The sequence below is a fragment of the Primulina eburnea genome, chromosome 10 (assembly GCF_022965805.1).
Source record: "Primulina eburnea isolate SZY01 chromosome 10, ASM2296580v1, whole genome shotgun sequence".
Taxonomy (NCBI): Eukaryota; Viridiplantae; Streptophyta; class Magnoliopsida; order Lamiales; family Gesneriaceae; genus Primulina; species Primulina eburnea.
The window spans coordinates 7,655,948-7,674,721 of record NC_133110.1 but is presented as its reverse complement, the minus strand read 5'-3'; the positions used below and the strand labels follow the sequence as shown (position 1 = coordinate 7,674,721).

At 32.8% G+C, this 18,774-nt stretch overlaps 1 protein-coding gene across 1 annotated transcript; it reads right to left on the bottom strand.

The window, feature by feature from the left end:
* Positions 1–397: 397 nt before the first annotated feature.
* LOC140842849 (pathogenesis-related protein PR-1-like) lies at positions 398–895 on the bottom strand. The gene has a single exon (XM_073211041.1). The coding sequence runs from the start codon at positions 893–895 to the stop codon at positions 398–400; it is 498 nt and encodes a 165-aa protein (XP_073067142.1).
* Positions 896–18,774: the final 17,879 nt, after the last annotated feature.

Sequence of the window (18,774 nt, the reverse complement as noted above, 5' to 3'; positions counted from 1 at the left end):
CAATTTTGTGATATGTATCTCTCACCCGATCAATGAAAAAATATTATTTTATATGTCAAAAATATTATTTTTCAATATATATATATTTATATTTATATAGCGATATGTAGCGGTTCGACCTGTCTCACGAATATAAATCCAGACTTACTCTTGAAACAAATACTTTGGCAACTGGTCCGGAAATCTTAGCCAAGAAATTCAATGATTATCATTAGCAAGATGGGCTAAAATTCGATATATTAAATTTTATATGTTGATTTTATTGCACTGCATAATCTTGATCTAGCCAAATTGAAATAAAAAAAACGAGTAGTAGTACAAGATCTTCCACCCCATGCACCGTAGTTTATATATATATATATATATATATATATATATATATATATATTGGATTTGATTAATACGGTCTTTCTCCGATGTAGTTTCCCGGCGGATCATAATTACATGTCATGAAAACTCCCCGTCCACCATAGCAAACAACTCGGGCACACCCGATTCTCCTCGTGTCCCTCCAAACAATCTGAGTGTAATGCCCGCATACCATTCCATAGGCACAAGAATTCGACCGGTACTTGTATCCCTGCCTCTCCGACACCCATGCGTTGGCGGCCTGAACCGGTGTCCACCCGTTGCCGCTACCCCAAAATATGTTCTCGCCATAGGGCCCATTCGAGTGCTCTAACGCACAGTCCACACGCCTCTTGTTCGCATACCATGCTGCGTACTTTTCGAGCTTCGCATCCCGCACCAACGGCGGCAATCGCAGGACGGCTCGGGCGGCGTTTTGGGGACCCAAAAATTGTTGGGTGTAACTTTGGGGTGTGACAGCCGCATTGGTGTAACTTATTGTGATGATGAAGAGGAAAATGAGAATAAAACCTTGCATGGTTTTCATTTTTTAGCTGCTTCTATTTGTTTTCATGCATCGGATATCTATAATTTGAACACGACTGGTTCTTGTCTTACGTTGAAATATATATAGGAAGGCATTTTAGGGTGATTGATTTTTAAAGAGATCACAAAGTCAACGATCATTGGTGGCACCCATGTTCGATAATGATTGCCACGCACATCTTTTGCTAGTCAAATTTAACCATGATTTTTGCCCTTCACATAGTAAGTAATTTATGGATATAAAGTATATTAATTAATTTGTATGGGTCGCGTGATTGTACAGTTTCTTTATTTTTAAAAAAATTTACTTGGATTTTAATCGAAATTTTGTGATTTATATTTTAAGTCACGATTATGAATAATTTAATAAAAAGAGCATTCTTATTTTCTGGGATATTCGATATTATAGCTTAACGTATGTTATGTTATTTGGATAACCTTTGACATTTGGCTTAAGATTTCTACCAATATATACATACAATCAGTAGACAAAAAGCTGTGTGAGACGATCTCACGGGTTGTATTTGTGAGATAGATCTCTTATTTGGGTCATCTATGAAAAAATATTACTTTTTATGCTAAGAATATTACTTTTTATGGTGAATATCGGTAGGGTTGACCCGTCTCACAGATTAAGATCCGTGAGACGATCTCACATGAGTCTCACTCCAATTAGTAAATTTACGGTCTTTACAGTGTGTTTGGCAATCAGTATTTGGGAGGCTTTCATGGGATTTGTATTTCAAAATCTTATTTTTACTGTTTGGCAAGATGATTCAAAAAAAAAAAGATTCGGATTTGTTTAGAATTTTATGGGATTTCATGAGTTTTCAATAAGTATATCCAAATCCCATCAAATTTGATAAGATTTGGTGGGATTTAGATTTTAAAAACATACAATTACTTGTATATCCAACACATCATTCTCATTAACACATCATTCTCCACCAAAAATTTCTAAATTTTTAGACTTTTTTTCCCTTTAACATTTTTTTTAGAATTTGAAAGATTTAGTTTAAATTTCATAAGTTTCTTGTGTTATTTACTGATTAATATAATAAAAATTATAGTAATTATCAAAGCTTCTTTTTACGTTTAATAATTAATTTCATGTTAAATTTTGAATTGTTTGATGATTTTTTAATTATTATTTTATGTGCACTATGATTAATAAATAATAATTAATTTTTGAATTTACAAAGAATTATTAATTCCTAAACTTCTTTGGGTTATTTATGCTTATATGATTTCTAAGAGTAACTTAGTAAAATTTTAAAATTCCAAATTCGGATCCTTTTTTCTCCAAACAAGAAATGAATTTGTAAGTACCATTTTTAAATTTTAAACCAAACACCAAATGGAATTTCAAATATTTGAATTCCAAATCCAATTCCAAATCTCATGAAATCCTCTCAAATTTTAGTTGCCAAACATACTGTCAAGCTTCTTCTTCTTTTTTTTTTTTTTGGTTATTAAAAATCGGTGATGATAAATTTTTCGTTTTTGTATATATTATAAATTGGATGTTTAATATTTATGAACGGAGACATTTTGTCTTTCGATATGGTCGGAATCATCGGCTCTATCAAAGTATAATCACCTCAATTTGCGGGAGATGATTTATATCACCTGCTCTCACTTTCTCTCACACTCGACAAACATGCTTCCTACCAGTGATTTTGTGTGTCTGTGTATTGAATTTTAACATATCGGATTAAACTTTTAATTATCGTACAAATTATAGTTGACCTTTTATTTTGTTGTTTCTGATATATTAAAGAGTGTTGTAGTACTAATTGGAGTGATTTCAGGAACTAAATCATGTGTTTTAAAAATTAGATAGTAATCATGAATAATTCATGTCATAATAAATAAATTATATATTAAAAAAACGAGTAGAATGTTCGAAATTTTATTACATTGTATCAAGAGCAATTACATCTGAAATGAAGGTCAAAGAAAGTAAACTCATCTTACTTGACACTAAACATTGAATCGGTGACTCTGGCATGAGTCTTCTGATTCGTTGATCTATATGCAAAAGAGAAACTACAATTTGATAAATCCAAATTTAGAGTTTTGCAGTCATCTATAATTAATCCAAAGCTTGAAGACTCTGAAATTGAATCATTGGGCTACGTCAATGCCCATTTGAGCATGATATTCAACAATGACATTTTGAATTTTCATTCCTTTGAGCCAGTTGAGTGCTTTACCGAGGCCCAAAACGTCCTTTATAATTGGCTCCGTTTGGTACATATGATAGGATAATTAAATGATTAATAATTAGAGTGATTAAAAAATGAGATATCTGGATTAATAGTATAGTGGGATAAATAATATGATATTTGGTATGATTTTAAAATGATGGATTAATTTTGTAAATTTTAATGTAGTGAGCAAAATGCCCTAAATGGTAATTAAATATATATTTTTAAGATAATTAAATATTTATAATTATAATTTACATTTATTAAAATATATTTAAATATATTTATTAGAAATAAATTTGTATATATGCATTTACTTTAATAATTAAAATAACAATAATATTTTGAATGTTAATGTTAAATAAAGTCTTAGTAGTCTTAAACCGGGTCAAAAATTGATTATTAATATATCTTAGAATTTTAACCAAACATTAGATAACTATGGGATTATTCATCTATCCTTATTTAATCAAATCAACCAAACACAATATTAGGGTGTGTTTGGTTGAGTGGATTAAATAATGATAGATTAATAGTCAAATATTTATCGTTAAAATTTAAAATGTTTTAATAATCATTTTGACCCGGTTTAAGATCCAATTTTATTAATCAAATAGTTATCCATAAAATTGGATCTTAAACCGGATCAAAATGATTATTAAAACAACTTAAAATTTTAACGATAAATATTTGACTATTAATATATCCTTATTTAATCCACTCAACCAATGAGTACTAACTATATTTTTCCATACATTAAATTGTAGATATTAATCGACCTTGTACGAATCTTTGAGGATGGAACCATAACCTAAAAAAAGGTTAGAAAAAATAGTCGCATCGACATTGCGTTTATTTGTCTCTCTAGAGGCTTGCTCCACCGTGTTAGCTAATTATGTGAGGAACAAGACCGGTGTCTTGCTAGAGGTATTCTTGCACTGAAAGATTATCATTTTCTTGCACTTTTTACTTTCAAAAGTTTAAGAATTTTAGTTTTAAAGATCAAAACGTTTATTGAGTGTCGTATAATTTTAAATCCATTTATAGGTGTTTAAATGATTTGCCATTGCATTCTAAATGCATTCTAAGAATTTTCAGTAGGTTATGTATATGTCCTATTGAAGTGAGTGTTTACAGAAGTTGTAAAACCAAATTTTTTCTAATATTTTATAGAAACAGAAGAAGTTGAGACATAAAAGATTCAGCATTTGAACTTTTAGAAACAATGCTTTTGTTATTTACTTTAAGTGCTATTTTAGTTCTTGTTCAATGTATGAGGTGTGCTGATTTTCAATTTGGTACACGAAATTATGCCGAACTTATTCCGCACTTATATTTAAAGTTCAAATATCGTTTCAGCTGCCAACGCCAGTTGAAATCACTATATTCAGTTTATTGAAGAAAAATTTGTAAGTCGTTTATTCATCCCCTCTAAACATGTACACCTAGGTAAGAAATGTGGTATCTAGTTATAAGGGGTAGTTCGTATATCTCGAATTGGGCACGGCCACTAGTTCATATTTCCTCTTATCGAAGTCTTGTTTAAATTTAGTACTCAAATGAAAAATGGAAGTATTTATTTGCAAACTTTAGTCATTACCGTATGTTTCCCTTTAATCCAGCAGTAAATAGGTGACTCTCTAGCGTGAAAGTCAAACATTTAATTCGAAGTTCAAGCGTTATTTGTCTCAGTCATGTATTTCACGAAATTTCTCATTATGCCCAATATTTTAACGGCATCATGACATTCACACATAATATTATCATCACAACTTGCCTTGTGCATACTTCAGCTTGAGAAACTGTGGGCGTGCCAGGTTCAAAGTACCAAATTGATTGAAGAATTTTAAAATAGAGTAGGTCTCATGTGAGACCGTGTCACGGATCTCAATCTGTGAGACGAGTCAACCATGCCCATATTCACAATAAAAAGTAATACTCTTAGCATAAAAAGTAATACTGTTTCATGAATTATCCAAATAAAGATTCGTCTCACAATATACGACCCGTGAGACCGTCTCACACAAATTTTTGCCAACGTGAAAACCAAATTAATTCGTTAGTGTTGACAATTCAAGCATAATTTGTGTTCATGCTATTTTTCAAAGTTTGGTTCAAAGTTAGGCTACCAAACTTTGAAAACACATCCATCATTCACACTACACCAACCCCAAAATTTTTCCTATAAATACCATACATTTGCATTCATTCAATCCATCCCAAGACAAGCAAAACACAAGCATTTGAGTGTTGTATAGCCTAGTCATTTAGATAGATTTTAGTATGCTCTGTGGTTGCGGCAATGTCCGATCTTCCACATCAGAAAGAATTTTCTATGTGATTAGAGTTGTGTGAGTTCCACTTCGAAAGTGAGATTGAGTATGTAATCCAAGAATAATTATTCTTGAAGTTCTTGGTGTCCCCTAAGTTGTTCTAGGGAGAGTTGTTGTTATCTCCTATTGTTGTAGGAACGATTTGTACCCATTATTGATATAGTGGAGATTTCTTTTGTTAGACTTCGGTCTCGTGGTTTTTCCCTAATTTGGGTTTTCCACGTAAAAAATCCTTGTGTCGTTTTCTTCATCATTGTTGATATCGTTAAAATATTTTGATCCGATATTACCGCTAAAGGGAAAAGAATCAACCCTTCCGCTGTAATAAAAGTAATTTGGCTATCTTTCCCAACAAGTGGTATCAGAGCCAGTTAGAATACATGGAAGAATCCATTGGAGGGATGTTTAAACTCAACGGATCAAATTATTCCATATGGAAGGCAAGCATGTTGGACCTGCTATATTGCAAAGATCTGTATTTGCCATTGAGTGGTGATAGTGCCAAGCCAGAAAACCTATCAAACGAAGAATTGAACATACTGCATCGAAAAGCTGTCGGTTTCATACGACGCTTTATCGAACATAGTATCTTTCATCACTTCGCGAACGAGAATAAAGCTGATGCTCTGTGGACCAAAATTGAAGCTATGTTTGAGAGAAAGAATGCCTTGAACAAAGCTTTGATTATCAGAAATCTTGCACGACTGAGATACAAAGAAAATGCAAATATGACAGAGCATCTGAATGCTTACCAGGGTCTAATCAACCAATCTATCACCATGAAGATTACCCTGGATGACGAAGTTACGACACTATTATTACTGAGCTCTTTGCCAGATAGTTGGGATACTCTTGTTGTGTCGCTCAGTAATTCTGCTCCTGATGGAAAACTGACATTACAAACAGTCAAAGATTGTCTTTTAAATGAAGAGTCCAGAAGAAAGGAGCAAGAAGCTAACTCTGATACTAAGACATTAGTTACAGAAATCGTTGATAATCGAGGAAAAAATTACACCAGAGGACCTCATAAAGAAAAGACAAATCCAGAGGAAAGTCCAAGACTAGAAAAGAATTCAAGTGCCATTATTGTGGAGGTCCAAATCACTATGAAAAAGAATGCAAAAAAAAGAAGAGAGATCAAAGGAATGGGACAAAGTCGGAAGAGAAAGACACATCTGCAGTTACATCTGATGGAGATATTATCATCCTTGGTGATGATGCATGTATCCGTATATCATACCAGCAGACTGATTGGATTATTGACTCGGGAGCTTCATATCATATTACTCCACGCAGAGATATGTTTGTGTCCTACTCAAGTGGAAACTTTGGCAAAGTTAGAATGGCCAATCAAGGTTTGACTGAGGTCGTTGGTATGGGGAGCATTGTCTTGGAGACAGATACAGGGTGTCATCTCATTCTCAGAGATGTTCGACATGTTCCTAGATATTCGATTTAACATCATCTCTCCAGGCAAGCTTGATGATGATGGTTGTTCCAGTCACTTTGGTGAAGGAAAATGGAAACTCACCAAAGGATCTCTTATTATTGCTAAAGGTATGAAGCAAAATTCTCTTTACCTCATGCAAGCAAAAATATCAAATGGAGAGGTTCATGCATCTACAAAAACCTCATCCATTGAGTTGTGGCACAAGAGACTTGGACATATTAGCCAGAAGGGAATGGAATCTTTGGCTAAGAGAAAACTCCTTCCTGAAGTATCTGGTATGCATTTGGAAACTTGTGTTGATTGTTTGACCGGAAAACAACACAGAGTTGCATTTCAAAGTTTTTCTTCATCAAGAAAAACTCAACGCTTGGAGTTAGTACACACAGATTTGTGTTACATGAAAGATAGAACTCTCGGTGATGCGCTGTATTTTGTGACCTTTATTGATGATTTCTCACGAATGGTCTGGTGCTTTGCGCTAAAATCTAAAGATCATGTCCTTGAGGTCTTTAAGCATTTCACGCAAAAGTTGAAAGAGAAACAGGAAAGAAACTGAAGTGTATTCGTTCCGACAATGGTGGTGAATACAGGGGTCCGTTTGAGCAATACTGTGTAACTCATGGAATCAGGCTCGAGAAAATTGTTCCGAAAACCCCTCAGCATAATGGTCTAGCTGAGAGAATGAACATGACAATTTGTGAAAGGATAAAGTGCATGTTATCACACTCCAAATTGCCCAATTCTTTTTGGGGCGAAGCTATGAGAACTGCAATTGATTTGATCAACCTTTCTCCATCAGCTTCGTTAGATGGTGATGTTCCTAACAAAGTTTGGACAGGGAAAGATGTCTCATACAAACACTTGAGAGTGTTTGGTTGCAAAGCCTTTGTTCATATACCAAAAGATGAAAGATCCAAGCTTGATGACAAATCCAAAAAGTGCATATTTTTGGGTTATGGCCATGAAGAGTTCGGATACAGATTATGGGATCCATTGAATCAAAAGATTGTTAGAAGCCGAGATGTTGTATTCCTCGAAGATGAAATAGGTTCTGATGTGGAACACAACAAACAATCACAATCATCCAATTCAGAAATTCCGGTAAATTTAGATCCAGTTTATTTCCCCACAATTCAGGATCACACGGGAGAAACACAAACTGAGCATGATGAGATAGTTGAGCCAATAGATGCTCAAGACAACTCTTCAACTCCATCTTCAGAAGCAGAGATCAGAAGGTCCACAAGACAAAGAATACCTTCTACGAGATACAACCCACATGAGTATGTGATGATCACTGATAGCGGAGAACCAGAGAGTTTCAAAGAAGCTGTATCAAGTACACAAAAAGATAAGTGGATTGAAGCGATGAAAGAAGAGATACAATCACTTCATGAAAATCACACCTACAACTTAGTAAAGCTACCAAAAGGTAAGAAAGCACTAAAAAATAAATGGGTTTACAGGTTTAAGACTGAAGAAAATAAATCACGGCTAAAGTACAAAGCGAGGCTAGTTGTAAAGGGTTTCAGCCAGAAGAAAGGTGTTGATTTTGATGAAATTTTCTCACCAGTGGTGAAGATGTCCTCTATCAGAGTTATTCTGGGACTTGCGGCTAGTATGAATCTGGAAATAGAACAACTTGATGTTAAGACTGCATTTCTTCATGGTGATCTAGATGAAGAAATATATATGGAGCAACCTGAAGGATTCATAGTTAAAGGCAAAGAGGATATGGTGTGTCGACTAAACAAAAGTTTGTACGGGTTGAAACACGCTCCAAGACAGTGGTACAAGAAGTTTGATGCATTCATGATGAATCATGGATACAGCAGAACCAGTTCTGATCATTGTGTATTCGTTAAGAAATATGATCAGAATGATATCATCATATTATTGTTGTATGTTGATGATATGTTGATCATTGGTCATGATCCAAGCAAGATAGAAAAGCTTAAGGGGGAGCTTAACAAGTCTTTTGCAATGAAATACTTAGGACCAGCAAAACAGATTCTTGGAATGAAGATCTCCAGGGATATGGCCAATAAGAAATTATGGTTATCACAAGAACAATACGTTGAGAAAGTTCTTGAAAGATTCAAAATGGATAAGGCAAAGGCTGTTGGTACTTCACTTGCAGGTCATTTCAAACTAAGTTCCATTCAATGTCCCACAAGTGAGGAAGAAAAGAAAGAAATGGAAAGGGTTCCTTATGCTTCAGCAGTTGGCAGTCTGATGTATGCGATGGTATGTACGAGACCTGACATTGCTCACGCAGTTGGCATGGTAAGTCGATTTCTCTCGAATCCTGGCAAAGATCACTGGTCAGTAGTGAAATGGATATTCCGATATCTGAGAGGTACTTCTAAGCTTTGTTTGAGATTCAGAACTAGTCAAACTGTGTTAGAAGGTTATACTGATGCAGATATGGCTGGTGATGTTGATTCTAGAAAGTCCACATCCGGATACTCGATGACATTTGCAGGGGGAGCAGTCTCATGGCAATCAAAACTTCAAAAGTGCGTGGCATTGTCCACAACAGAAGCCGAGTACATAGCCACAACTGAAGCATGTAAAGAACTACTATGGTTGAAGAAGTTTCTACAAGAGTTAGGCTTGAGACAAGACAAATTTACGCTCTACTGTGATAGTCAGAGTGCAATTCATCTGAGTAAGAACTCCAGTTTACACTCAAGGTCAAAGCATATTGATGTAAGGTATCATTGGATCCGAGATGCGTTGAACGAGAAATTGTTACATCTTGAGAAGATACATACCGATGATAATGGTTCTGATATGTTTACGAAGTCATTGTCCAAAGAAAAGCTGGAAAACTGTAGAAATGTGGCAGGTCTGTTTGAATCTACAAAATGAAGCTTGAGGGGGAGAATTGTTGACAATTCAAGCATAATTTGTGTTCATGCTATTTTTCAAAGTTTGGTTCAAAGTTAGGCTATCAAACTTTGAAAACACATCCATCATTCACACTACACCAACCCCAAAATTTTTCGTATAAATACCATACATTTGCATTCATTCAATCCATCCAAAGACAAGCAAAACACAAGCATTTGAGTGTTGTATAGCCTAGTCATTTAGATAAATTTTAGTATGCTCTGTGGTTGCGGCAATGTCCGATCTTCCACATCAGAAAGAATTTTCTATGTGATTAGAGTTGTGTGAGTTCCACTTCGAAAGTGAGATTGAGTATGTCATCCAAGAATAATTATTCTTGAAATTCTTGGTGTCCCCTAAGTTGTTCTAGGGAGAGTTGTTGTTATCTCCTATTATTGTAGGAACGATTTGTACCCATTATTGATATAGTGGAGATTTCTTTTGTTGGACTTCGGTCTCGTGGTTTTTCCCTAATTTGGGTTTTCCACGTAAAAAAATCCTTGTGTCGTTTTCTTCATCATTGTTGATATCGTTAAAATATTTTGATCCGATATTACCGCTAAAGGGAAAAGAATCAACCCTTCCGCTGTAAGAAAAGTAATTTGGCTATCTTTCCCAACAGTTAGTTATTATATCTTAAGTCAATATACACATTTATTGTAAAAAAGAAACTCCTACCATGATTGGATTTTATATATAAAAAACATAAACAATGGAAATTATTAGAAACTGCAATGAAAAGATGGAAAACGATGTAAAATAAGAACTAAAGCAACAATATTTTTTTTATAGCGATAAATTTGTGTGTTCCTTTTCAGTCTTCGATCCCCATCACTTTTGAGCGTACAAGTTAGGAACCGTGCTCGCGCTCTTGTTTACTGCAATTAATTGTGAAACTAATTTGGCCCTCAAAATTACTTATCGTCGTTGGACAATAGTTATGGACTTGTTCAATTGGGTTTATCATATATTGAGCATGATTTTATTTCTATTCAAAAACTATGATAGCATTTTGTCGCGCCTTTATCTTACGCTATTAAAAAATATGTTAAGTTTAAATGCATCTGTCAGAGAAAGTGTCATACGTGTATTTTGCTCCTAAGTGATAAAAGAAAGAAGAACTCATCTTCGTTTCTTTTTTTTTTATTACCTTCCTCCTCGCGTATGTATAAGACCAAAATCCATTCGATTTTTAAAAAGATTATTAATCCTTAACTTTTCGAGGAATCCTTTATCAATGGTTGTGAATGACTGATTTTTTCAATCTTTTCGACCTTGTTTCCGTAGGAGCAAGTCAGGAAGATTGAGAAATAGAACCATCCGATTTGATTCGTTCTCAATAGCCATGAAATGATCATCTTAGGGTGATCCTTTTGTCGACGGATGCTCCTATTACACTCGTAGTCTCTGAAAGATGAGAACCAAGTATGTAGCATCGACATCGAGAATTCAAGTATTATATACATCATTAGTCCTGATCCTTTGTAGGAACTATCTGTGAGAACCTGAAATTCCAGCAGTAGCAGCAACTAACAATTAGCATGAGCTAACAATTCCAAAAGCAGAAGCTAATAATTCCAGTGGAACTCATATTTCAGAAGATGATATTTTCCAGCAGACAAAATCCAGCAGTAGAAGAGTTCAGTAGCGAGATTCCAGAAGATAGCTACTGATTTTGCTCAAGACTTGTAACTGAAGCATTTAACATAGAATAAAGGCTGTTAATGGCAATTTGAAGACTAACAGTCATATTTTGACCTATAAATAGCACCCTTAATCTCTGAAATTGTTGTTATCAAAATCTTGAGTTATCACTTGAAATTAGAGCTAAGAGAGTGCATTTTTCGAAGCTGTAAAATCCAGTAGCGAGGCAAGCAGATTTCCAGACTTCAACCGAAACACTTTTTAGCAAATTACAGTAAGTGGGCTATGTATAAATATCTTGAAATCAGTTTGATAATTCCTGTTTTAAGTATTTCTGATCTCTGATTTTTGAAGCACTGAAACCTAGTGAACTAATGGTAGGAATATATATTCTGAACATTACTGATTACTGGCCTCACCCCTTAGAGGAGAAAACATATAGGGGACTGATATTATTTTAGCCATGAAACTCACGAACATGCTCAGTGCTTACTTGTTAAATTTCTGATTACTGAATACTGATTTCTGATTTCTGATTTCTGTTATGAAAATAAGAATTTCTGTATATTATTCGTATTATTGTTTCTGTATGAAAATGATTTCGAAAACTAGGAGTTATTCCCGCCCCCGCTTACTGAGTGACAACCATATCACTCACCCACCAAATTCATTTCAGATAAGAGCGAGGAAGAATTGTTAAAAGAAGAAGAACAACATCAGTTCTGGAGCTGGTGAAGAAGATTGTTATTTTTCTCAGTTCTGATTTATGTAATTAGATTCCGCTGCATCTGTTAAGACAATATTATGTTTGGTTTTACATTTCGCTGTAAAACATTTGTCTTGAGTTTGTATCAGACAATGATTATTATGAATAAAAGACTGGTTTCTGAATTTTGTACTTCTGAGGCTTGTTGTTTTCGAATGTAAATTTGAGAGCAACGCCGGTATCAACCAACCCCCGTCCCGGGACGTGGCACTATCCGTAATAATTAACCTGAAAAATGGATCTGTTTATCATAAAGAGATTCATCGTTCCTGACCCTGCTTCACCTTAATTGTTATTTGAACAAGCCAAAGTTTTGTCTTGGTCCGAGTGGGGATAATATTTCTCTTCTGCATGTCCATAGAGTTTTGAAAAATCCAAACATCTCAGAGATAGATAGAGAGGTAGGAATTTCTCGAACGCCTTCGTATATATTAGGAACCTCTCTCATAATCAAAAATACATTTGATACCTAATTAATGTGGCATTATTTTATTTGAAAGATAGAAGTGATAATCCACCCTTAATATTATTCGATGTATATTAGATAAATCTTTGATCAAACTCAACAATCTGTAAATCATACTAGCTATGTAAATTGTACTAGGCAAATCTTGTACGACGAAGTCATCCGAGAAGGTGTTGGTAGGGAGAATCAAAATTCTGACTACTGACCAAGCATTCACCTATTCCACCAATTGGAACATTCCCTAGAGACTGGAAGATACATTTTGATCTAGTTGTGGTTCCAATTATGCGGTAGCTAGCAGTCGAATTTATCAAATTTGAAGATTCAATTACTAAAATTGGTTTGATTCTGATAAAAAAAGATTAGTATTAAAATAATTTATTTATCAAATACTACTAAATTTTGATTTTCAGTTTTTTTTTTACTTTTGCTTTCAAATGCTATTAACTCCTGACTTTTCTCTGTTTCTTCGTAATCTATTAACTTGTTATTTTTCTAAAGAAGACACTTTTGCAAACACTAAAAAGTCATCATGTATGTCAATTTAAATGTAAACATCTTGCATGAATAGGAAAATGATGTGTACACTTAAGGTTACATTCATGCTTATATATTACATGATAAATTAAAAAGTACTTTTGAATCCAACTAAAACTTCTTCTTTTTATTTTTCTATTTCCTTTGAACAGGAAAATATGGGATAATACCCATTTTCGTCCTTTTCGTTAACCGCTTTTCCCATTTCAGTCCCTCATGATTTTTGACTGATTAATTAATCCTTCATGTCTTCAAAATATTCTCGAATTGGTCCCTACCGTTATCCTGTCGTTAAGGCTAACGTTGACTTGACATTAGCGACGGTTTGACTTGACATTAGCGACGGTTTTATAAAACCGTCGCTAATTGGCGACGGGTTTTCAAAACTTCGTCGCTAATTAGCGACGGTTTATATTTTCATAAAATAAAAAAAAATTTAATAATGTAAAAAAAAACTTAGAATCGGACTATGCTAACAATATTAATGATCTTAACTAACACTTAAAAATTTACAAAAAATTAAAGCGAAAAAGTTTAACCTAAGTCGAAACTAAAATCGTGTAAGAGAGAAAAATTTTAAGTGGGGTGTATTCAATTCAGAGTTTTGATGACTTTTAATGACTTTTTTAAATGATAGACTTTTATGGATTTGATAAATTTTTATTGACTTTTATGGAATCTCACAGATTTATAAACAGATTTATGTGGATTTATGTAGATTTTTTTGCAAGACTTTTATAGACTTTTGTAGATTTTTTTTAATAGCATTTTATAAATTTTGTACTTAACTATAACATGTGATTTTTTATTAATTTCTTTGAACCAATAATTAATTGACATATATAACATATTCAATTTGAAATTATTTTTAATATTTATATTAATAAATAAATTTACTTATTTAAAAGTTAAATTTTTTAATCCTTACATGTATATATATGTGGGTTTATAAATTTACTTATTTAAAAGTTAAATTGTTTAATTTGAAAAGGTAAACTTTTTTGCTTTAATTTTTTGTAAATTTTTAAGTGTTAGTTAAGATCATTAATATTGTTAGCATAGTCCGATTCTAAGTTTTTTTTAAAAAATTATTAAAATTAAATTTTTTTATTTTATGAAAATATTAAACCGTCGCTAATTAGCGACGCGTTAAAACAGCGTCGCTATTTAGCGACGGTGTTTAACAGACCGTCGCTAATAGCGACGGCGCAGACCGTCGCTAATAGCGACGGTGTTTAAAACGCCGTCGCTAATTAGCGACGGTTTAATATTTCCATAAAATAAAAAAAATTAATTTTAATAATTTTTTAAAAAAAACTTAAAATTTATTTTGTGGAAATAGTAGCGACGCTAATTAGCGACGGCTTTTGAAAAACCGTCGCTAATGTTTACCGTTTTTCACAAGTCAACGTTAACCTTAACGTCAGGATAACGGTAGGGACCAATTCGGGAATATTTTGAAAACATGAAGGATTAATTAAGCAGTCAAAAATCACGAGGGACTGAAACGGGAAAAGCGGTTAACGAAAAGGACGAAAATGGGCATTATCCCGGAAAATATTAATCATATGTATCAATCTAATATACATACAACACGACTCTTTTTATTAGCACATGCGTTTAAATTTAATGCTCATGACATATACCAGCTAGCATTGACAACTACTAAGCAATACTAGCTAGTATTTATTTTGATATATAACACATGCATTTAAATTAGTAAAGATATATAATATATATTACATTAAGTTCAAGCTCACTCCAACTCTAATTCACGGGTCCATACCTGAATTTATGTATATATTGATCTATATACTATGTCGCAGGAAGTCGTATTCATGTTAGAGTTTAAATTAATTCCTTGGAAAGTATAATCCATAGGATCTTTATGTAGGATTATCGAGAATCAATAACCGAAAATAAAACACAAAAGTGTTCCTGAATCCGTTGTCTTGAGAATCCGAAGTGGTATGGAACAATGGAGCACCTCCGTTTGGTACGCGTGATAGGAAGTAAATGATTAATAATCAGAGTGATTAAAAAAATGAGATATACGGATTAATAGTATGGTGGAATAAATAACATGATATTTGGTATGATTTTAAAATGATGGATTATTTTTTAAAATTTTATTGTAATAACCAAAATGCCCCAAATACTAATTAAATATATATTCTTAAAATAATTGGATAGATAATTAAATATTTTTAATATAATTTACATTTATTAAAATTAATTTAAATATATTATTAGAAATAAATTTGTAAATATGCATTTACTTTAATAATTAAAATAGCAATAATATTTTGAATGTTAATGTTAAATGGTTTTAGTAATATTTATAATATTATTGTTTTTTCTTAAAATAATTATAAATATTCTTAAAATAATGTGATATATAATTAAATATTTATAATTAATAATTAAAATAATAGTAATATTTTGAATATTAATTTTAATGTTAAATAAAGTTTAGTGATATTATAATATTATTGTTTTTTAAAATAATTATAAATATTCTTAAAATAATTAAATAGATAATTAAATATTTATAATTAATATTTATTAAAATTAATTTAAATATATTTATTAGAAATATATTTGAAAATATTACGATAATCATTAAACACAATAAATTGAATTTAATAAATATTTATTTTCATAAGAGATAAGAGGATAAAAATGTAATTTTTGGTGTATTGATAACTTATCCCACTTAATTCGTTAGATTAATAATCAAATAATTAATCATAAAATTAGGTATTAAATCGGGTCAAAATGATTATTAATATATCTTAAAATTTTAACCAAACATTAAATAAGTATGTGATTATTCATCTATTTTTATTTAATAATATCAACCAAACACAACCTAAGGGTCCCTTGGATAAATATGCAGAAGGAATACAACTTTCTGAGTATTGTTGGGTCTCGTGAGTGCTCCACGTTTGGGAACCAAAACCCTACTTATAGTATAGTAAGTTTCATATATTTTCATTTTGGCACCTCAACAAATTGAAAATCACCTAATAGTATATATGTATTTAAATCCGCGATAAGATAATGATATCATTTTAATCCAAAATTTAAACCTTAGTATATCACTTTAGTTTGATTATCCGATGACAGATATGCACATTTAATTTTGAACATGACATTCCAAAATAATTCTAATAATCTACCACTTGGACTACATATCTCACCAAACAAATGTGCATTACCTTATGATCTCAAACTTTACTATAATACATAGGAGTGTCCCTTAACAATCTCATCCATTGATCATACAAGCAAAGGACTAAAGAGGTTTTCATCACTTTAAGCATGAATCAAACCATCAATAATCACATATACCAATATAACCAAATGACATAGATCTATCATGGAAGCATAGCATGGAAATTACATGTAATGTGATCTAATGTCATTTCTTAATTGGTCCTCCTTAATCCTAAATGAGATCAACCATAACAACACTAACAGAATGTAATAAATTAAATGTTTTACTTAACCGAAGTTCCGAACTAAATAATGAAGGTATACCTTTAACATATGAGCATTTCAATGCACAAACTCCTACTAAAACTGAACATCACGAGGAATCACAACACCCATGCAAGCAACTTGCTCGTGAAAGATTGTGGGCGTCGAACCTTAGTGAGCTGATCCACAATCATTGAGTTTCTTCCAAAATGCTCCACAAACAACTAGACACTCTATATCATTTCTCTAACAATAAGGAATTTCATGTCAATGTGCTTCAAATTTTGACAAAGTTCTTTTATTTTTAGACAATGTGACTGCTAATTTATTGTCACAAATATCCTTATATGGTCTTTCAACACCATCTATAAACCGTAGTCCGATGAAAAAATTCACTGTCATATACCGTGATGGAAGTGGCTATAAGTGACTGTTCAGGCATTTTTCCAAAATACAACCCCTCCAACATGTAAGAATACATAGCCTAAAGTGGATAGTATTGGCATCTCAAAATCAAAATACCTTGTGATCTCAAACTTATCTGATTTTTTTATGTGAGCGTATAATCCTTATCTCTCTACTAATATTTCGATTATGTATGAATTTCCAAAGATCTATATCGGGGTTACTTAAGTTTCTTCTTGACATGCCAACAACAAAATCAATTTCAGATATTGTGCAAACCTGGGAATAAATTAAAGCCCATACTGATGCAACATATGAAATCTGCTACATTTTCTTTATTTCCGTATCACATTTTTGGCCATGATTGAGACTGAATTTCTCTCCCTTAGCAACAGGGGTATCTCTAGGTTGGCATTTTTGCATGCCAAAATTTTGCACCATGTTCTGTATGTAGCCTTGATGCGATTCTTCGACCACAAAAATCAAGCGCGCTCAAAACTAGATTCACGCCCTCAATTCGATGAAACAAAGAAACAGTTGTGTTGTCTCGATCTTTTTGAATCAAGTAATTGTGTAATATTCACATCTAAATTACGAAGAGTTTAACAACAAATATTAACAATACAAACAATCGATCTCAATCGAAACTTCAAAGAACTCGTCTTTGACAATGCGAGTGAAGAACAATTGACAAACGCCACAAAGTGTTAAACTTTGATAAGTTTGATTTGAGAAACACAAAAATGTATACAAAGCCAAGCTTTGAAGTTTGAGAGAAAACTCAAACAAAATATAAAAGATATCAAAATTTAGTTACCAAATAACTTACGACTCTAAATTAGTTAAATAATATCTCTTCACGCAGGCGGTGCGTTGAGGCGGTAATGTTTGGCTGCCCTAGCGCCAGGGATTCTGGAATTCACCATCTTGGGCAGTACATGGCGCGCTGGGGCGGTAATGTTTGGTCGCCCGAGCGTGGGGCTCTCGATTCTGGGTCTTGATTTGGCCTCCTCTTCATAATTTATCACTTGAATAACATTGAAATATCTTCCAAATTCATTGCTATGCATGTCGAATTGTTTGAAGCTTCAAATCTTGCTTGTACGATCTTGACAACACAACTGTCTGAATCTCCTCCCAAGATTTAGCACGTCATGCCCGACCAGATTCATATCATGCCTTTTATGATAATACAATAATATATAGTGAACAATCACAATGTATTTGGATTCCCAAAACAAAAAGGCTTCCCAAAAATCTTTCATTTCAAATTTCTTAGTATAATGCAATTAATTTGAATCATTCGTGGCAATTAGAATGTCTTCCACATAAATACCAGAAAGATACACTTAATCTCACTGAATCGTCAACAATATTTGTCTCAAAGCCAAACAAGACTACAACGTGATGAAATTTGTGATACCACTAACGAGAAGCTTATTTGAGCAAACAGATGCATTTATTTAATTTACAAACTATAGACTTTGAGTCTCCAAAAACAAAGTTTTCTAGTTACACTGTATAAATCATTTCATAAATGTCACTATTGATCTTACACAAGTGAGGTCACTTTGGTGACTTCTTACTTCAATGAATTCACTATAAATATTGGACAACCTCTAGGTACGTGTGATTTATCAAATTAAATTTCACTGAAATGAGTGAATCCAGTAATTGCCCATAATATCCAA

Excerpts from the sequence above, each read along its gene's own strand:
- LOC140842849 (XM_073211041.1), bottom strand. The coding sequence starts at position 895 with ATGAAAACCATGCAAGGTTTTATTCTCATTTTCCTCTTCATCATCACA.